Source organism: Zingiber officinale, chromosome 7B (assembly GCF_018446385.1).
Source record: "Zingiber officinale cultivar Zhangliang chromosome 7B, Zo_v1.1, whole genome shotgun sequence".
Taxonomy (NCBI): domain Eukaryota; kingdom Viridiplantae; phylum Streptophyta; class Magnoliopsida; order Zingiberales; family Zingiberaceae; genus Zingiber; species Zingiber officinale.
In genome coordinates, this window is record NC_055999.1 from 3,899,675 (window position 1) to 3,919,503 (window position 19,829).

Here is a 19,829-nt window from a genome sequence, read left to right on the forward strand (position 1 = left end):
ATAAAGCGCTTGCTATGTAGATCCTGAGAAAGAATCCTCTGGTCCATTTTTTAAAAGTAGATCAAGGAATGATCCACAACTCAATTGTGACTAGATCGTGACCGTAATCCGATAGAGATGTCCCATTGACCCTAATCTAAACTATAATCTAAATAGAAAGGTGAACTCAGGAGAGATCATAAACAATTATGACCGGATTACGGTCACTATCTGATTATAATTAAGTTGTTGATCATTCCCTCTTCCATAAAAAATGGAGCAAAGGATCCGGACCTTTTTGAATATGTTTTTGTAGTGCTTACGCTCTTCAGCCTCCAGCTATTCCACGCATTATTCTCTGACTGCGCTGATCCTGTACTATGTCCACAAATGTAAGGATGTATTCATTGGCAGCAGAAGAAAGCGTTCTACAAATTAAACAAATGATCAGCTTTTTCAGGCATTTAATTTTTAAAGGTGATCCTTTACTGCTAACGAAGATGAAGATGCATTTAGCTTATTTACAGAGTTATAATTGACTGGAAAACCTCTCCAATCCTTAAACATTTTGCAAAGTGTTCTATGTATTTTATCATCTTCAACTGTTTAGTTTCTTTCATGTTGCAAAATTAATCTTCTTACACTTAGACCAAACCAATGCGTGATAAAGCAGGTTCAATGAGTAAGAACTATCAAACTGAAGAAAAAGACGGTCCGAAGCATTGTATTTGGATGATCGAAATATGCAGTCAACTTGAAATTCTACGAGACAGACATCAGCAACTTGTGGTCCTAAAATATGTGCAAAACACAGCATCGACAGAATTGGTTATGATCGCAGTGGGATTCGAACCCACGACCTTTAGATTCGGAGTCTAACGCGATATCCACTCCGCTATGCGATCATTTATCATAATCTCTACAAATATTTCTTATCAGAGATTTTAACAAAGCGACGGCTTTGTTCAAAGGTAGATAGATGATCCGAGAGAACGCGAAGGAAAACGAAAAATTGGAAATCAGCTGTGAATAAGAATCAAGTAAACAAAACCAATTATGTAATTTGAAGGCTGATCTTGTTTTTTCTATCTACGGACCAAAACGAAGCTCTCCGAATCCTTGATGAGGTACAAAATCAGTTCTTTTTGAGAAGCACAGACATGGAACTTCTTGTATTAGTGATCAATGATTTTGGAACGAAGAAAACAAGGAGGATAAATAGCAGACTATTCAGATCTAACCTTAAAGCGATAGATTTCAGAAAAAGTAATGTTTTGCCACCTTCAGATCGTTCTCGTTGCTAAAACATCACCTTGATCACCCACCTTGATCGGCTGATTCCATTAAGAAAAATCGGAAATTGTCGCCTTTGCATCTCGGATTGCGAACACCGAGTCCCTTTGCGCCTTCGGCTATAGATCGCGGAACCTCACCATTGACAACGACCGGCGAGCATGATTCCTTTTCCGCGCAATAGGCAAGTAGCGACGAAACAAACAGTGAGATTACAGCGATTAGGGTTTGCAGGAAAACATAAGGCAAATCGGCATGTGATTTTTTTTTATGCGCTTTACACGTGTGTTCGCACATGAGATACAAAGGGTCCACCATTCCCCGCGGTCCTTCTCGGGTAAGGACTCATTTTATCATTTATTTTTAAAATAAATGTGAACTTGTTTTCTATAAAATAACAGTAAATTATCCTAAAATATCTGCATACAAACTTAACTTATTATTCAGTTTCAATGTAAGAAAAAAAATTAATTCTCACTGTTTGTGTGCAATTTTTTTTCAATCCCTTTATAACTCTCTAATACAAATTTACCTAAATATTTTTATTTTTTTAAAATAAAAAGTTTAAAATAAAATCCTAAATTCAGCATATTAAAATTAAAATTTTATATATTTTCTATCAATTAAACATATCAATTGAAAATCATCAGCCATAAGTAAAATAGTCCAAAATGACATATAATTACTCATAAATTTAACATCATCTAAATAAAATCAAATATATTTTCTATCACACAACTCTTTTTCACCCTACCAATCGATTAAGAGTTATACCAATCGATTGAATTAGGTTGATTCAATTGGATGAATTAATTCAATCTAAGTCAATCAATTAGTATGAGCTCCTAATTGATTGAGTCAATCAATTCAGCTAAGTCAATTGATTGATATGAATTTTCAATCGATTGATCAAATAGAAAAAGATCCGTACTTAATTTAATACAAAATATATTAAATTTTAATTTAAATATGCTGAATTTAAAAATAATTATGTTTTATTTTAATTCTTTAATATCTTAAAAAAATTAAGGATAATCGGCATGCATAGTTTGTAGGGAGTGGTAATTGAGTTTGGGTGTACAGAGTTTAGGATAATTTATCCATGAAAAAAAGGAGTTAAACTTTTATAATATATAAATTTAAATTTCTATATTTATTTACATCCGTACAGGTGAGCAGTTGCCTCAGCAAGTTGAATATCTTCAATTCGATGTCGAAGGTAATATTCGTTCAGAAAAAAGAAAATAATAATCTGGTTCTCGTAATTGTAGATCTAGATCCAAAATTCCCGACTGGGTGGGTTTTGCATTCTCATTTTTGCCTGCATCTTATCCTTTTGCTATATTTAGGTTTCTTCGATCATAGATTGATCTGAAGTCCAGACGTCGCTGCAGATCAGAGATCCAAACAATGGCATCGGAGACTGTCAATGGCGGCGATCAGCAAACTATCACGAAACCACCTCCACTCCCTTCGCCACTCCGATTTTCCAAATTTTTCCAGGTAAACTTACCCACTTTTCCACCACCGAATTCGACAGATTACTCGGTTTGATTACAAAATTTGTTCTTGATGTTGCAATGACTATCGAGATTTGGTAGAAGGCACAGTGTTTGTACTAGTGGGTTAACTGGGGTAGTTGTATTTGCACATTGCTTAAATCTAGAAGGAATCTTTGAAGATGGCATTTCATCGTGTTCATTATTTTCCATTTAAGGATATTTTCTTGATTTGGGGATCCATTCTCATTTGATTTGGTCTTCTAAACTCCTTGTCAGATATGCTCTTCCTCATAGTTTGTTTCATGGCAGTCAAATCTGCGAATTTTGGTTACTGGAGGGGCTGGATTCATTGGCTCTCATCTTGTAGACAAGTTGATGGAAAACGAAAAGAATGAGGTATGTTCCATGTTAATTGGCATGAATCCTTTTACATTGAACACTGTTTCAACATTTGGGGGTGGAACTATCCATTTGCATATGTTTTAGAGCAAAATTACCCATTTACATATTGATAAAACTTCATATCTACGATTTGGGGTAAAATATATGGATAAATAATATTTCAACATCAACACATGACAATATGATACTGTCCGATTGCTTTTTTCTAAAATATATCTTTGTTGTATGGTTTTCATGTTAACTTTGTTCTTCAGTTTTATTTGAATCTGTCATTAGTTCTGCTAAGAAACTATCTGATTAATAGAATTAATACATATATGAATTTTTCTTTAATTTGTTGTTTATTGACCAAATGAATATGAACTGCAGGAACTTAGTATCTCTAAGATCATTTGGATTTATATAAATATGTATTCACTCAGGTTATTGTCATCGATAACTATTTCACTGGATCCAAAGATAACCTAAAGAAGTGGATTGGTCATCCAAGATTTGAGCTAATTCGACATGGTATCTTGTTTCTTCTTACTTAAACATCAATATTTATTCAGTCAATCATAAAGAAAATGCATTTTTCTGTGTTCCATTTCATGGCTTTGTTGCATTAAGATATTAAATTGATCATATCAATATATGAGATATGATTTACTTAAAAAGAGACCTTAGAATGTGGTATGTATGTGTGCAGATTGCAAAATGTAGAATGTACTAGCCGACTAAAAATTGGTGTTAGGTTATAAGTATGATTTTATGTCAATTTATTTTACATGGTCTTCATGAATGGCTCTATTCTTACTTTGGATCACAAACTAGAGATGATAGCAATTCACAAACATGAAGTATCTACTAATAATTACAAGGCTTCAGTAAGTTCTCACTTTTATTCCATAGCTTTGGTATGTAAAAATAATAAAAGTGGAAATTACAATTCTAATGTACTTATGTAAACATCAAGTAATGGCAATACGATATACCTACAAAGTCTAGAAAAAATTATGAATAATTTAGCCTGTTTCATAAATTTGATTGACCTATGAATGAAGGCATGTCATTGTAGAATGTGTATCTCCAAACTAGAGATGATAGAAATGTGTTAGCATGAAGTGAACATATAATCTACTAATAATCTACATTGGCATACCCATTAAGTCTGGAAGAAAATTATCAATAATTTACCATGTTTCACAAACTTGATCGACCTACTAATGAAGGCATGCACTTGTAGAATTCATATCTTTGAACAACCTTAATATCTTAATTGTTGAAAGTGTTCTTAGATTTTTCTGAGATTTTCCAGATATATAGGTTTTAATGATGATGAGAAAGACAAAAATATGGTTTACAAAGTCTCCCACTATGCTGTGGTTTGCTCATCATATTCCTCTCTGTATTTTTCCTGGTTTGTGCAGTTGTGCTCAGGAATATTGTTCTTGGTGTATGTTTTAGTCTTAATTTTGTGCATTTATGTTGATTTTGTTGACAGCTTATAATTGATTTACCCTTATCTGTAGATGTTACCGAGACACTGTTGCTGGAAGTTGATCAGATCTATCATCTTGCTTGTCCTGCTTCTCCAATTTTTTATAAATACAATCCTGTTAAGGTATGTCGTCAAATGTTGAAGTTTTGCACAATTTTTTTCCTTTTTCAAAAGAGAGTTAATCCTCCCACTTGATTTTTCTAGTATTTTGTGCGCCTGTCACGTCTAATCTCAAGAGTAATAGCATATATTGTCAGTTCATTTTTCTGGTTAAAAGGTTATATTTTATCAAGGATAGTTAAAGTGTAAAATCATCATAATTTAATATTTTACCAGACAATAAAGACAAATGTTATTGGCACCTTAAACATGTTAGGGCTTGCTAAGAGGGTTGGAGCAAGGTAAGTTGTTCTTTTATTATTTTTCTATTCTATTTGACACATTTATCTGTGACCACATTCTTATTGCTATACAAGTCATTATTTTCAGAATCTTACTGACATCAACCTCAGAGGTTTACGGAGATCCAATTGAGCATCCTCAAAAGGAAGAATATTGGGGCAATGTTAATCCCATAGGTTTGTCTAAGCATCTAAAGATATTTGCATCTGATTTTCCTTCTTGGTATAGAAACCATATTGTACTGTTACCTTTCGCATTCTAGTCACCACTTGCTGATTCTCATTACAAACTGACTATTCATCAGTTCCTTTGATTTTACAGGCAAAGCATAAATTTGCAATTGGTAGGGAATAACTTCCTGAATGAAACAGCAGTATTTTTGTTTTCCTAATGTAGAAAACAAATTGAAAATTGGAAAAATAAATAAATAAATAAATAAATATTTATCAGCAACTTTTTGATGTTATCAGATAACATTCTTCTTTTCTTTTTACCGAAAAGATGTTTGATCTTCTTCAAAAATAAGAAAAAGTTAATACAAAAAATTTGAAAAATGGGAAATCAGAAAAATGAAGACCAAACTGTGGCTCCCTGTTTTTCTCCTCTAATTGAAATCCTTTATAGTTTGGTGTAGGAAATAGTATTTGTCTGTGTTCCATTCCTTTTCCCCCATTTCTCGATGTATATATTACCCAAAGCATGTGTAGCACACGCACGATGATGCATCTGGGAACTATGAATAATGTACTATCAAACAAGAAATTGGTTCTTATAACATTGAAATGATTATTTGAATAGATGGTTCAGTGCTTTTGTTTCCACTTCCACAAACATTATCTAACTGTAAGACAATAGAATTCAATTGTATATTTCGGTGTCATTAAAGAATCTGTTAATTTTTGCAATTATTTTTTTGAGTCTATATGATTGTTAGAACTGATTTCTGTCTCATAGGAGTAAGGAGTTGCTACGATGAAGGAAAGCGTGTTGCAGAGACCTTGATGTTCGACTATCACAGGCAGCATGGCTTAGGTGCACTGAAACTTGTTACCAATATCTAGCTTATTCCAATGCACTACTAGAAGATATTAGCATGATATTGTCCTAGTAAGCCCTTCAGATAATTATGGTTATCCTTTTGTTCTCCAGAAATTCGAATTGCTAGAATTTTCAATACATATGGACCACGCATGAACATTGATGATGGTCGAGTCGTTAGCAACTTCATTGCTCAGGCAATTCGGTATTGCTCCTGGAATCACATAGCTCCTCCTGCTTGTATTCCCTTCCTAATGTCTCCCAGTAAAGTTGTCAGCGCACTTTTCTTAGTTGTCATTGATTGACTACTGAATTCTAAGTCTACTCAATTTTGTTGTATCCTATTCAGGGGTGAGCCACTAACTGTGCAAGCACCGGGAACACAAACCCGTAGCTTCTGCTATGTTTCTGACATGGTGCATATCCTCCAGTTGCAATGTCGTTGTATTTACTGATATTGACTAATTGTTTGACTTGTCACCTTTTCAAACGCAAGGTTGATGGTCTTATTCGGCTGATGGATGGTGACCACACTGGTCCTATTAACATAGGCAACCCAGGTAACCTATTGACCATGCGAATGCACAAACACTTTCCAAACTAATTGTTTGACTTCATCATGGCCGGGTAACCTATTGTTTGATATTTTGCTTGGTGCAGGCGAGTTCACGATGATGGAACTTGCAGAAGCAGTGAAAGAGGTACGCCTTGTCATGGTCTCCAGTTTTAGTGCTGATTACGCTGTTCATCAAGGCTATGGGTTTTAAAGTGATTTCATTTGATGCTTCAGTTAATCGATCCCAAAGTGCCTTTGAAGATTGTAGAGAACACGCCTGATGATCCACGGCAGAGGAAGCCAGACATCACAAAGGCGAAGGAACTACTGGGATGGGAGCCCAAGATCACTCTGCGTGAGGGGCTACCTCTTATGGAGGAAGATTTCCGGCAGCGTCTGGGTGTTCCCAAGAAGCAAGCAAACTGAGACCCGTCTCTTTTGAAGAGAAATTCGACCTGAATTAATAAGTAGTGTTTGCAATGCGTCGGTGAGAAGTAATTTTAGTATCGCTGAAGTCAGTTTTTCATTTCATGGATATTCATTCTAGTGTGATCATTTTGGTTTATAATGGGAAGCTCTTTTATCGAATTGTGGCTGAAGCCAATCATAGAAACTTTAAAATAGGACATAAAATCATCATTGGAATTACAAATGAACAAATTCAAGATGCTAAAATCTGAAAAGGTTACCAACTCGCTCTGAAAAGGTCACATTCACAGTTTCATTCACTTGATCATAAGCTCCTTCAGATACCTGTATCAAAACTGTGGAAATTTTCACTAGAATGATACTCAAGTTAATTAAGTGAAGAAAGAGGTTCAGTAATACTTTACAAGAATGCTCTAGAAAGAAAGAAGTAAATAGAGTTGGGAGATAAGAAAAAAATGCAAGCCGAATGCCTTGACTTCCAGATCTTTGAAACAAATGTAGAAACATGCGCATTACTTTGGTAAACCTTTTGATAATATTTGTTTTCTTAGCTCAGATGCATGTCGCTGTGATTGTTATAATGATTTTAACTTTCTAAGAAATTTGTAATTGAACTTTATCCAAATTGATATGGCAAAAATACAAATCTACCATTCTGTACATTTGCCACTTTAATTTTAAAACTATTATCATTCTAAAATTAAAAAACTGGTATATGAATTAATCTCTCTCAGAATAGAAACTTGATCATTATAATCGGCAATGTTGTCGGTTAACTTTAAATATCATATGAAGTGAATTTAGTTGGCAATTGATATTATTAATTAATTCTTTCATGTATTTTTATAACTATATTGAATGACATTTGAATACTAAGAAAAACTAATGGTATTTATGAGAGACTTATAGGCTTACAAGGATATATATGCAATTTTAAATTTATGCATTATTAGATTTTTCCTGTAATGGTAAATAAAATAAAATAAAAAAAGGACAGTCTGGTGTACGAAACTTCCACTATGCGGGATCTCGGAGAAGGATCCATTGTACGTAGCCTTATCCTGCTTTTTTCAAGAGACTATTTTCATGATTCGAATCTGTGACCTTTTACATAGCCTTACCCTGCTTTTTGCAAGAAGTTATTTTCAAGATTCAAACTCGTGACCTTTTGATCACAAAATAATAACTTTACCGTTGCGCCAAGAATCCCCTTCTTTTCCTGTAATGACAAATATGATAAATATTTACCCAAGATATTAATTTTGTAAGGAAACCTGAGATAGGATTATTGCAATTTGCAACAATTCAATTGTTAAGTAAATCAAGTATTGAGAACTTATTTTTCTTCAACATTAGATATGGATTTGAGTAGTAAACAACCACCTCCCTCCATATCCGTGGGGCCGGTACTAGGGGGCGCTAAGGTAGCGGATCTACCTTTGAGTAGTAAACAACCATAAAAACCGGTTTATTGAACCAAGTTGAAGCAAAACAAAGTCTTCAATTTGTGAATCTTTCCTGTCAATGCTAAGCCCTTGTTAGCTTGAAAATAAGGTGCTCTATGCTTTTAAAACAAAAGAAATGTCTTTAACCAAAGGTGCAAGTAATATTTGAGGGGTTCACATATGAGTGCCAATTACTTAGAAGAAAAGCTTCAACATTTTATGCATGAAAAAACTTAAGCAATTAGAACATGCAAAAAAAAAAAAAAAAAAAAAAAACAATGAAGGGTACCTTGGATGCTAGATCCTTTGTGCCTGCTTGCACAACATTAGCAGTTGACTGTACAGCAGAGGTAGCCATAAAAGAGAGTCGACCAAGACATTAGAGCATCCGCAACGCTAATTCGTTATAACATCCACCACCTCATCAAAAAGTATAGGATTCACTACCACATACTCATTATAACAACATATCTTTTTCACTCACATCCCTTTTAACATTAACACTCATTATTTATGGGCTTCACCATCTACTTATTCATCTCTTTTATTAGTTTTTAAATAATATTAAAAAATTTATAATTTAAAAAAGAAAAAGAAAATATTAAAAAATTAAGAGAGAGGGTGTTCAAAGGTATTCAAACCTTTGAACACCCTCTCTCCTCTCTCTTGCGAGTGAGTATTATAATGTCCACTTACAATGAAGAGGGAGTGTTAAATGAGTGTTATAAAGTTATAATGCTCATTTAACACCCCATTGAGGATGTTCTTATTAAATAAACAAGATTAAGCCATATCTTCTTATCAAATACAGCGAAGCCAAAAATAAAATCCAAGAGTTATCGAAAAACTCATCCTTGAATTTATGTAACGGTACAAAATTCTTATTGATGACAGCATATCATTTCTTGATGATACAAGGGTAATACATCCATAAGTTCTTCATTCATGGATCTTAGATACCTTAGTTGCCCAACCTCTTAGCTAAACAAGTATGCAGACTTGTCTACTAATCCTATCATCCATAGGCATTTTGTTTGTGTTGATGCTCAATCTATATTATAGATACTATTAATATGTTATTACTTTGCAAATTGCAAGTGAAATAAAAAGATACAGATACCATTAGTGATAACTATGCATAAGTTATAAGTTCGTATAAGTTAATGGAGGGATAAGATCCCTTTGCCTGATCCAAAATAGTTGGGCTTTACCAGCTTAACCATGGTAAACATGCTATTATTAAACCAAATAATAGGTTGAAATTCAATATACCATCAAAAGGCAAAGAATATGTCAACAAATGTAATGACACAGAACTTTTAGCCTACAAGATGACTTTTTCAATTACCAAGATCTTTTTCTGCACAATTGAACTTTTAGCCTGAAAAACTCAACTAAACAACCGTACAAGTAGATACCAAGCAAAGGAATGCCAATGCCATCATGAGAGACTAACAACTGATTGAACAGATTTTATTTACTGATACAAATCTTTCTAGTTAAATGCATGAATCTTAGAACTCTATCTCTATAACCGCATCTACTTGACTGCCCATTCCAATATAAAACAAAAAACATAAGCATGGTGAATTATTAAATATATATAACAGGATTAAGTTTCCTTCACCTGAGAAACCATGGAAACAGTATCCTGGAGAAGATCACCCGAAGGATCGTTCCTCTGAGCAGAAGATGGCAGTGCCGATCCAAAACCAACATATTTTCCACCCTGAGATGGAGGAATTCCTGCAGGACGAGAAGCATTTTAGGATACTTTCCTCGAGAAAAAGCTCTCATTGTTGGCGGCTGATGCCTCCAGTTGCCCCCATGGAGTAGATGTTCTCCGTTGATCTGGATCTGGAGGGCGGTTGCGCCCCTCTTTCACCTCCGCTTCCGGCCTAAAACCGCCCACCGATTAGTTCCTTCGAATATCATCCCAACCACCGTCACCCGTCAAGTTGCCACCTTTGCTGGCGCTTGATCCCAGAGGAGGTTTTCTCGCCCACGAACCGAGCGTTTCCTTGACAACTGGAGGATCGCGCCACGAGCGACCGTCAGCGAGGGCCTAGATCCGCTCGCGACACACGGCGGCAGCCCGCGTGTTATATTTAACGGCGATGTCCGTTTCCTTGGATACGCCGTACTCAGCGAGGAAAGCGTTGAGGCGATCGTTTCCTCCAACCTCCATCTTCTTTAGCTGGACTTCGGACCAGGCGTCCATCGTGACCGATCGGACGAAGCTAATGTGAACACCGAGGCCCCGGTGCTTCCCGGAGCATTCGAGACACATGAAGAGGCCATATGAGACGGAGGCCCACTGCGGGTTCTTCTGGGCGCAGAATGCATAGCGATCAGGGTAGTCGGAATGGAATTCAGGTAACGGAGGGCGATGCGATCTTGCATCGCAGCCCTTTTCGTCGTTCCAATATTTTAATGATATAAAATTTAACCATATCGCTAATATGTAAAAAACTCAAGCCTAATACCGATAGTAAATTATTTTATAATATAAACTTTTAAATATACCTCTTCGTCTTCCCACAGCCCAACGGCGCGCACGACACTAACTGAGGCCAAGGGGACCGCCACATTGAACAGCCGCGGCAAGACGGCGGACCGGTCGAAGAGATAGGCAGGCGCGCACACAACCTCACTTGGAGGGTCATTCATTGAGAGCCGCACTGATGCCGCACCGCATGACCGGAAGGAGGAGGCCGCCGAGAGGGCCCACACGAAGGATACCTCCAGCGAGAAGACCGCCACAGCGACGGTGCAGCCAGATTGCACCGAACAATATATAAAATTTATTAAAAAGAAAATTCCAATTTCATCAACATTGGGCACACTAAGGATTTTTATTATTGGTGCAGTCTTCTGAAGTATGAAGATTACCTCAGAAAGTATGTAAAAATCATAGAAGATAACAGAGATTTATTGAGAAAAGGTTTAGTGGCAAGGGAGGATGGAAATTAGAGCTGTTTAATCACTGGAAACAAATTATCATTGCATAGCGTTATTTCACCATCACAAATTAAACAATCAGAGGGCAAAATAAAAAATCTATCAGAAATATTGTAGCACGCTGAGATCAAAATCACAAACGATAAGCAAACAACAAAGCGCAACAAACAGATAATATCAATGAAATTGCAAAATAATAATCAATAAATAAATTAGAGATCTAAAGACTCAAGATCAATGTAGGGTAAAAAGACGGCAACTTTGCACTTAGGAAAGTAGCATATTACATGATAACAATTTTTTCCCTTCCCGTCGTAAAATAAACCACGGAGTACGCTAAATTTCTAAGGCAATTTCCGGATACCTAGCCACAAACATTGAAAAAATTCTTAAGAACTCGTAAATTTGGTCACCGCTTTTGTCCCTTCAGAAACAGCGTGCTTGGCGAGCTCACCGGGAAGCACCAAGCGGACAGACGTCTGGATCTCTCGAGATGTGACGGTGGGCTTCTTGTTGTAGCGAGCGAGCCTGGAGGACTCCTGGGCGAGCTTCTCGAAGATGTCGTTGATGAAGGAGTTCATGATGGACATTGCCTTACTCGAAATACCGATATCAGGGTGAACCTGCTTGAGCACCTTGAAGATGTAGATCTTGTAGGTCTCCGTCCCCTTCTTGGCTTTCTTTTTCTTCTTGTCGACGGCGGAAGCGTCTTTGGAGGGGAGGCGCTTTTCCGCCTTGGGCTTCTTTTCCGCAGGGGCTTTCTCTGCCTTCTTCTCCTTGTCCTCCACCGGCTTCTCGGCTGCAGGCTTCTTCTCCGCCAGCTTCTTTTCGGCCTTCGGCGCCATCGAGATTACAAGAACGCAAACCTAGAAAAGCTTTGTTTCGGTTGAGGCGGTAATTGAGAACTGAATCGATGAGGGCACTCGGCAACATCGCTTTGTTATATATAGGGAAAGGCGCTGTGATTTGATTGGATGTAATGGCGGAGTCCAGGATTGATGCGCTGGGTGTCGTCAGAACGTTGATTTTTGTTTCATTTCGACGGTTAAGATCAATGGAAGCAACTTATCCACGTGACTCGAACTAGCGCCGTATCTAGTTTCTAAAAGTATAATTTAATTGATAAATTAATAATAGTTAAGTGAAAAATATTACGATCGATAAATCCACCGTCCGCCTATTAAAAAAAATACTATGATAAATTTCGATAGATCTAAGAGCATCCATAATCAGATTTAAAATCATCCATAATGGTTAAAGTATTTGAAGAGATTTTTTATTGTCATATTTTTACCATGTTAAAAAGTTAAAAATTTTATACATCTCTTCACAATTAAAAAAAATTCTCAATAATTTTTTCATAGATCTCACACCTCACACACGTCAAAAGTATTTTATTAGCCATTGTCAATTTCTTTTAATGAATATTAAACAATATTTTAATATAAAAAAAAATTAAGAAGCGGCTCCGTAACCCGACTCCTTCGATTAAATCGAAAAAGCTCCGCCCCATCATTGTTAGCTCACAATGGGAGCTTTGGATGCCCTAAAAACATTTATGAGAAAATACTTTGGATTAGAGAGCTTTTAAGATCTTTTACTAATCTAAAATTATTACATTTCATAAATTTTAAAATTATATTTGATTGTCTGAAAGTTGGGTAGACGAAGGGGCTAGTGAGGTAGCTGAAATGTTGGCGGAGGAGAGACTTCGAGCTAGGAGTTGTGGGTCGGGAGTTGGGAGTTGTGGACCTGTGCATACCACGGACAGAGTCAATGGTAACGTTAGAGCGAGAACTAAGGAGGTGTTCCTTAGCACAGACATTCCGATGCTCAAGTCAAAATAATAGCCGAGCGAAAAATGGAAAAAAAAAATGAACAATGGAATAGTAAAATAATGATATTTAAATGTCTTTGGATGCATTTGCGTACGCGAGCGTCTTTGAGCCTCCCTAGCTAATGGAGAAGACCTTTTTTTATGTCATCTATTATAACTTCCGTAATAATGAGATAGCAGAGAATGTCTAGTGTTAGAATATATCAGATAATGATAATAGCATAGCCAGGATTTTAACCCAAGAGGGGTGATTTTCAAAAATGAATGTAAATCAATTTTCATCATTCAAAATCTAAATTTCAAATTTAAGTAGCTGAAAACAAACTTAAATTTAAAAATTTTGATTTTAACCCTTAATTCTATTTAAAACTATGATCCATCATTCATATTGTATTCGAGGATGTTCTGTCTTAGTCCAAAATCACTAGGATGTTCATTCGAGTTGACATCAAGAATTGGTGGAGAAGGCAAAAGCGAAGGAGGTGGTGGTAGAAGGGGAGATGCTCTTTTGAAGTAGATTCATCTCGTATTTTTTTTAAATGCTTCAATATTATTATTTCACTTAATTTATCATTAATATAATATTTTAAAAATATAATTACCTAATTTAATGACTATCTTTTACTAACAATTCAAAAACAAATGCAACAATAACAAAGTATTATCCAAGTTTTTTTTATCTTCTTCGTTTGATATGCATGTTTGTCATACTTTCACATCGTTTAGCTGAAGCATTTATTGGTCTTCTAAGTACATATCCATATCATCTTAAATGTGTCTCTCAAAGTTTTCTCTCAATAGATGTAACTCCGATTTTCTTTCTAATGCTCTTATTTCTTATTTTGTCAATTCTTGTATGTCTACACATCCTCATCTTGACAACTCTCATCTTTTGCTTATATGCTCGAGTCATAGCTCAACAATGAGCTCCATATAACATAGCAGGTCTAACTATGATTTTATAGAATTTTTCTTTAAGTTTTAGAGGTACTTTACACTACAAAAAAACTGCTTTTTACGGACGAATTTGTTAAAAAACTTCGTCGCAAAAAATTTTGCGACAAATTTTGGGACGAAAATATATTCATCCCAAAAATGGCGTTGCTAAATTTTGTAACAAATAAATAATTTTTGTTGAAAATTTTTGTGATAAATTTTAATTTTCATCGCAGAATTCGTTGTAAATATGCAACGAACATTAATTCGTCATAAATTTATAATCTTAAATCTGTGACAAACATATATTTCGTCCCAAATTTGCAACGAAAGTTTTTGTCGCAAAAAACATTGCATAATTACAAATAACTATGGCCAAAAAAACCCTATTATCATCGCAAATTTGTGACAAAAATATATTTTCGTCGTAAATCTACAATGAATCAAGATTCGACGCAAATCTACAATGAATTTAGATTCATCCCAGAAAATGTTACTTTTTTCCCTACGAAGCTCGGCCATCCCTTTACAAATTTGTGACAAATTTTGGAACGAATCTGGATTCGTCGCAAAAGTTGTTCCTTCTGTATATGAATCTCGGCCAGAATTTGAGACAAAAACTAATTTTTGTCTCAAATTTGTGACGAATTTTGGGCAAATCCTGATTAGTCGCTGATTTGGGACTAATTCATATTTGTCTTAAATTTACAACGAATCCTGATTTGTCCAAATTTACGATAATTTTGTGACAAAAATAGATTTATTACAAAATTTGTCCGAAGAATAAAACAAATTCCATAATCTTTCCGATTTTTTTCCTTTTATCCTATTTACATATTACACATACAATATCTTCAACAAAAAATATCCAACACATCTATATCCAACATCCAAACAAATCATCCCAAAACTAAACACATCATATCCAACACATCCATATCCAACATCCAAACAAATCATCTCAAAATTAAACACATCATATTCATATATATAAATAACTAAAATCCAAACAACAAGAGGTCAACAAATCATAATATCCAAACATGAAAGTTCTATCATAATATAAACAATAAATGTAACAAGGTATCGAAAAAAATATAAATCGTCATGTTTCAGGAGCTTTGGTCACCTTTCGTGTTTTTTTCCTGCGTCAAATTATAAACAAACAACAAGTGATATCTAACATTTACATACATGAATGAAATTTGTAACTAAGATTGTTTGTCATAACATGCAAAGTATCACCATGACATAAAATGCAAAGTATCAAGGTGAAATTAAAGTTGTTTGCAATTCATATTCTTTGTTCAAGACTCATGTTTCTGGTTAATGTTTTCTTTCATATTTCTTGTAGAGAATTGTAATACCTACTAATGTCAAACTCATAATATTAATTTGAATATATTTTTTATATAGTTATGACATATGATGTACTTATAAAAATATATCAAACATGACATAACATGTAAATTATCAAGGTAAAATCAAAATATAGAATCAACTATAACATGACATGAAAAAAAATCAAACATAAAATTTACCATAAATTTACGAAGAATCACCACCACCACTATTATCATCATTACCATATCACCGTCACCGGGAGGAATTTAACTTGTAACAAAACTTAACTGAAGATAATACATAATAAAGTCTTATTGTCAATGCATTTCTCTCATTTCTTGATCCCTTTCCTTTATAATGCCCTTCAACTGGGAAATCTCTTCAGTCAAGTTATGCATCTGCTGGGTATGTGAGGAGGAGGAAGAAGATATATGACCAACTCTATGGGTTCTGCTCAAAGAACTCATTCCTAATATCTTTCCGAATTTTGGGACAAATCCTGATTAGTCGCTGATTTGGGACTAATTCATATTTGTCTTAAATTTACAATGAATCCTGATTTGTCCAAATTTACGATAATTTTGTGACAAAAATAGATTTATTACAAAATTTGTCCGAAGAATAAAAAAAAATTCCATAATCTTTCCAATTTTTTTCCTTTTATCCTATTTACATATTACACATACAATATCTTCAACAAAAAATATCCAACACATCTATATCCAACATCCAAACAAATCATCCCAAAACTAAACACATCATATCCAACACATCCATATCCAACATCCAAACAAATCATCTCAAAATTAAACACATCATATTCATATATACAAATAACTAAAGTCCAAACAACAAGAGGTCAACAAATCATAATATCCAAACATGAAAGTTCTATCATAATATAAACAATAAATGTAACAAGGTATCGGAAAAAATACAAATCGTCATGTTTCAGGAGCTTTGGTCACCTTTCGTGTTTTTTTCATGCGTCAAATTATAAACAAACAATAAGTGATATCTAACATTTACATACATGAATGAAATTTGTAACTAAGATTGTTTGTCATAACATGCAAAGTATCACCATGACATAAAATGCAAAGTATCAAGGTGAAATTAAAGTTGTTTGCAATTCATATTCTTTGTTCAAGACTCATGTTTCTAGTTAATGTTTTCTTTCATATTTCTTGTACAGAATTGTAATACCTACTAATGTCAAACTCATAATATTGATTTGAATATATTTTTTATATAGTTATGACATATGATGTACTTATAAAAATATATCAAACATGACATAACATGTAAATTATCAAGGTAAAATCAAAATATAGAATCAACTATAACATGACATGAAAAAAAATCCAAACATAAAATTTACCATAAATTTACGAAGAATCACCACCACCGCTATTATCATCATTACCATATCACCGTCACCGGGAGGAATTTAACTTGTAACAAAACTTAACTGAAGATAATACATAATAAAGTCTTATTGTCAATGCATTTCTCTCATTTCTTGATCCTTTTCCTTTATAATGCCCTTCAACTGGGAAATCTCTTCAGTCAAGTTATGCATCTGCTGGGTATGTGAGGAGGAGGAAGAAGATATATGACCAACTCTATGGGTTCTGCTCAAAGAACTCATTCCTAATATCTTTCCTCCCCTTCCCCACCCCGCGCCCCCTCTTGCTTATATCCATAAATTGAAATCAGTACCAACAAACAGCTCATACCCCTTAATATCAGCACTAGTAGAAGCTAAACATCTCTGTGCTGCCTCTAACTCAACATATTTTTCCTGCATTGTAATTAAACAAATAAATAAATTTACAAGAACAAAATTTTAAGAACGCAAGAGTATAAAGTTAGAGCAGGTACATTAATGATAAAATCTAAGTTATAAATTAAGATCCAAAATTTATTCAAACTTTAATTGCTCCAAGTCTTATCTTTTTTCTGAAATATGCGGGGTGAAAGTATCTATAAAATCAGGCTCCTTACCCATTTCTTTGGTCTAAAAAAATAATTAGAAATTATTAAATAATTTAAAATATATTAAGAAAATATTGGGAGAGTTAAAAAATTACCAATATACATCTATGCTTATATATATTGATAGAACCTCCCGCATATGTCACAAACATCTCTCCATAATTAAAAGATTGATTTATTTTATTTTGGTGACTTCTTTTTTTAAACTCCTCGCTTTCCCAAAAATTTGAAATCTTTATCCAATTTTTCTCGGTGATGAATGGTGGTTTTTCCCCCTCGACTTTGCATGATTGAGTACATAGTGAATGTGATCACCACATTTTTTTTATGAAAATCCTCCTTATTTTCATCTCATCAATCATGTCCCAAGTGAATGATCGCTCTAATGGAAGAAAAATAACTATTTATATATTTACTTTTATTTAAGATATGAAATGAGTAAGATATATCCTAAATTCACTCCACCATAACTCTCTTGTCGGTTATGGAGTACTTGTATAACTTATCGAGTCTCCTCTCCAATGGTTATTCACGATTCAATTAATTTTGTGAATAACACGAACATAATTATCAAATCTATTATACATTATAAAAAAAAGTTAAATAATTAAAATAGTTAAAAAAAAAATGAAATAATTTGATTATACTTACGAATCTCCACAAGGGGATATAGACTCTCGAGTGTCTGACCTCTCAGCAACCAAGTGTTGGGAAGGAACGAAAGAGGGTACTGGCGACTCAATCGGTGAAGGTACTACCGAAGGAGAAGGCGATCCTGTAGAGGAAGGTACTGACATAGTTGTATGCAACGGTATTGGCATATGTGTATGCGATGGTACTGGCTTAGGTGTATGCGACAGTGCTGCCTGATCAGATGGGGGTATAGGAACAATATCTACAAGTGCTGTAACTTGAGATCTCCGTCTGTGACCACCCTATCGAAACATATTCTGAAAATTTAAAAATATGATAAAGTAAATACAAATATGATGCATAATGAATAATATGAAAAAAAAACTTACCATATTTCCAAAATAAGAGAGTGCACAAATCCCTGAGACGACGATAGGATATAACTTTTAATTGCCTAAGAAAAAAATGCAGAGTATTAATAGATAAAATATATAAATTTAAAAATAAAATATTTTTTAACTAATTGAGCTATGAGTTTTGTAATTTGCAGATTAAAACTAAATTTACTCCTAAAAAATCAATATCATATATGAAAATAAAATATCATAAAGTTTATTTTATTAAGATAACAAAAGTTACCCATTACAAAAAATCAAAGTCCTCATTATCATCCTCATCGTCGTCGTTGTCCTCCTCCTCCTCATCATCATCATCAATTTTAGTTGCATCTATGTTTATCACTATTTTGCTAGGATCTCGTAACGTTGGAATAATATATTCCTCAGTATGAAATGTATTCATAATTTTCTCTTGTTGATAAGCAATGTCCTCCAAGCATTCCTCAATTTTTTTTTCTATGCTTTCATTTTACAAACAACCCACCAATCAATTTTATCACATTTCAAACTAAGATATGAAGGATAGAAAACTTGAATTGCTTGCTGTGCCAACACAAATGATTCATATTTATTATACAATCTCTTATGATTTATTTCAACCAAATTATATCATGGATACACCTTCATCTTGATAGAGTCAAACCAGCAACACATGAATAGAATTACTCACATTTCTGGGCCAAGATATTCTACCGCTATAATTTCATCTAGCAAACTATAAAAATTATTGCTTGCATCTCTATCATTGGATGACTTAACACAAACTCCACTATTCATTATAGTCTTTTCTCCATTCCATAATTTTGAGTATGAAAATTATATCCGTTTATGAAATATGCTAGCCAAGTGCATACCATTGCTTTTGGACCCCATGTCAGATGGATTAGCAATTCTTGCTCAACGTGAGTTTGATTATCATGAACCTAAAATCAAATACGACAATTATTACAAACATTATTATATGAAAACCAATTTAAATTGACTACTTACATATGATTTGAACATGGTGTAAATTCTGCTTCACATAAGCGATTAAACTCTTATATCGACAATATATATATATATATATATATATATATATATATATATGATGATACTTCTGGATAATTTAGTAAAATATGTGTATGGGTTGCTCGTCATTCTTGACCAGTTAAGTATCTCTACTTATATGGTCCACTTGGTCGACCAAGATAGTT

General features: G+C 34.1%; 2 protein-coding genes, 1 long non-coding RNA gene, 1 other non-coding gene and 1 pseudogene across 7 annotated transcripts; 1 reads left to right on the forward strand and 4 right to left on the reverse strand.

Annotated features, from left to right (window-relative positions):
• Positions 1 to 24: 24 nt before the first annotated feature.
• On the reverse strand, positions 25 to 1,535 carry LOC122005094. 2 transcript variants are annotated; one of them, XR_006118317.1, is made up of 2 exons: positions 1,221 to 1,535; positions 25 to 352 (listed from the first exon to the last, which is right to left on the reverse strand). It is a non-coding gene; the product is annotated as an uncharacterized LOC122005094 (long non-coding RNA). The 2 variants fall into 2 exon arrangements; XR_006118316.1 differs by having other exon boundaries at positions 25 to 407.
• TRNAR-CCG lies at positions 812 to 884 on the reverse strand. The gene has a single exon. It is a non-coding gene; the product is annotated as a tRNA-Arg (tRNA).
• A 955-nt stretch (positions 1,536 to 2,490) lies between the features above and the next one.
• Positions 2,491 to 7,240, forward strand: LOC122005095 (UDP-glucuronic acid decarboxylase 6-like). 3 transcript variants are annotated; one of them, XM_042560013.1, is made up of 13 exons: positions 2,491 to 2,568; positions 2,638 to 2,775; positions 3,084 to 3,170; positions 3,599 to 3,686; positions 4,688 to 4,779; positions 4,993 to 5,057; positions 5,146 to 5,234; positions 6,013 to 6,090; positions 6,208 to 6,301; positions 6,446 to 6,512; positions 6,593 to 6,656; positions 6,757 to 6,797; positions 6,887 to 7,240. In XM_042560013.1, the coding sequence occupies exons 2-13, from the start codon at positions 2,683 to 2,685 to the stop codon at positions 7,076 to 7,078; spliced, it is 1,050 nt and encodes a 349-aa protein (XP_042415947.1). In that variant the 5' UTR covers positions 2,491 to 2,568; positions 2,638 to 2,682; the 3' UTR covers positions 7,079 to 7,240. The 3 variants fall into 3 exon arrangements, with proteins under 3 accessions (XP_042415947.1, XP_042415946.1, XP_042415948.1); XM_042560012.1 differs by having other exon boundaries at positions 2,667 to 2,775; XM_042560014.1 differs by lacking the exon at positions 2,491 to 2,568 and having other exon boundaries at positions 2,622 to 2,775.
• An 81-nt stretch (positions 7,241 to 7,321) lies between these two features.
• On the reverse strand, positions 7,322 to 11,196 carry LOC122007416 (annotated as a pseudogene).
• Positions 11,197 to 11,727: 531 nt separating this feature from the next.
• On the reverse strand, positions 11,728 to 12,399 carry LOC122003508 (histone H2B.11-like). Its single transcript, XM_042558616.1, has one exon. It carries the CDS (start codon positions 12,330 to 12,332, stop codon positions 11,877 to 11,879), a length of 456 nt encoding a protein of 151 aa, XP_042414550.1. The 5' UTR covers positions 12,333 to 12,399; the 3' UTR covers positions 11,728 to 11,876.
• Between the last annotated feature and the right edge of the window lie 7,430 nt (positions 12,400 to 19,829).

Excerpts from the sequence above, each read along its gene's own strand:
- LOC122005095 (XM_042560013.1), top strand. The coding sequence starts at position 2,683 with ATGGCATCGGAGACTGTCAATGGCGGCGATCAGCAAACTATCACGAAA. Across the intron at positions 3,171-3,598 it reads TGGAAAACGAAAAGAATGAG|GTTATTGTCATCGATAACTA; the intron begins GTATGTTCCATG and ends GTATTCACTCAG. Across the intron at positions 3,687-4,687 it reads ATTTGAGCTAATTCGACATG|ATGTTACCGAGACACTGTTG; the intron begins GTATCTTGTTTC and ends CCTTATCTGTAG.
- LOC122003508 (XM_042558616.1), bottom strand. The coding sequence starts at position 12,332 with ATGGCGCCGAAGGCCGAAAAGAAGCTGGCGGAGAAGAAGCCTGCAGCC.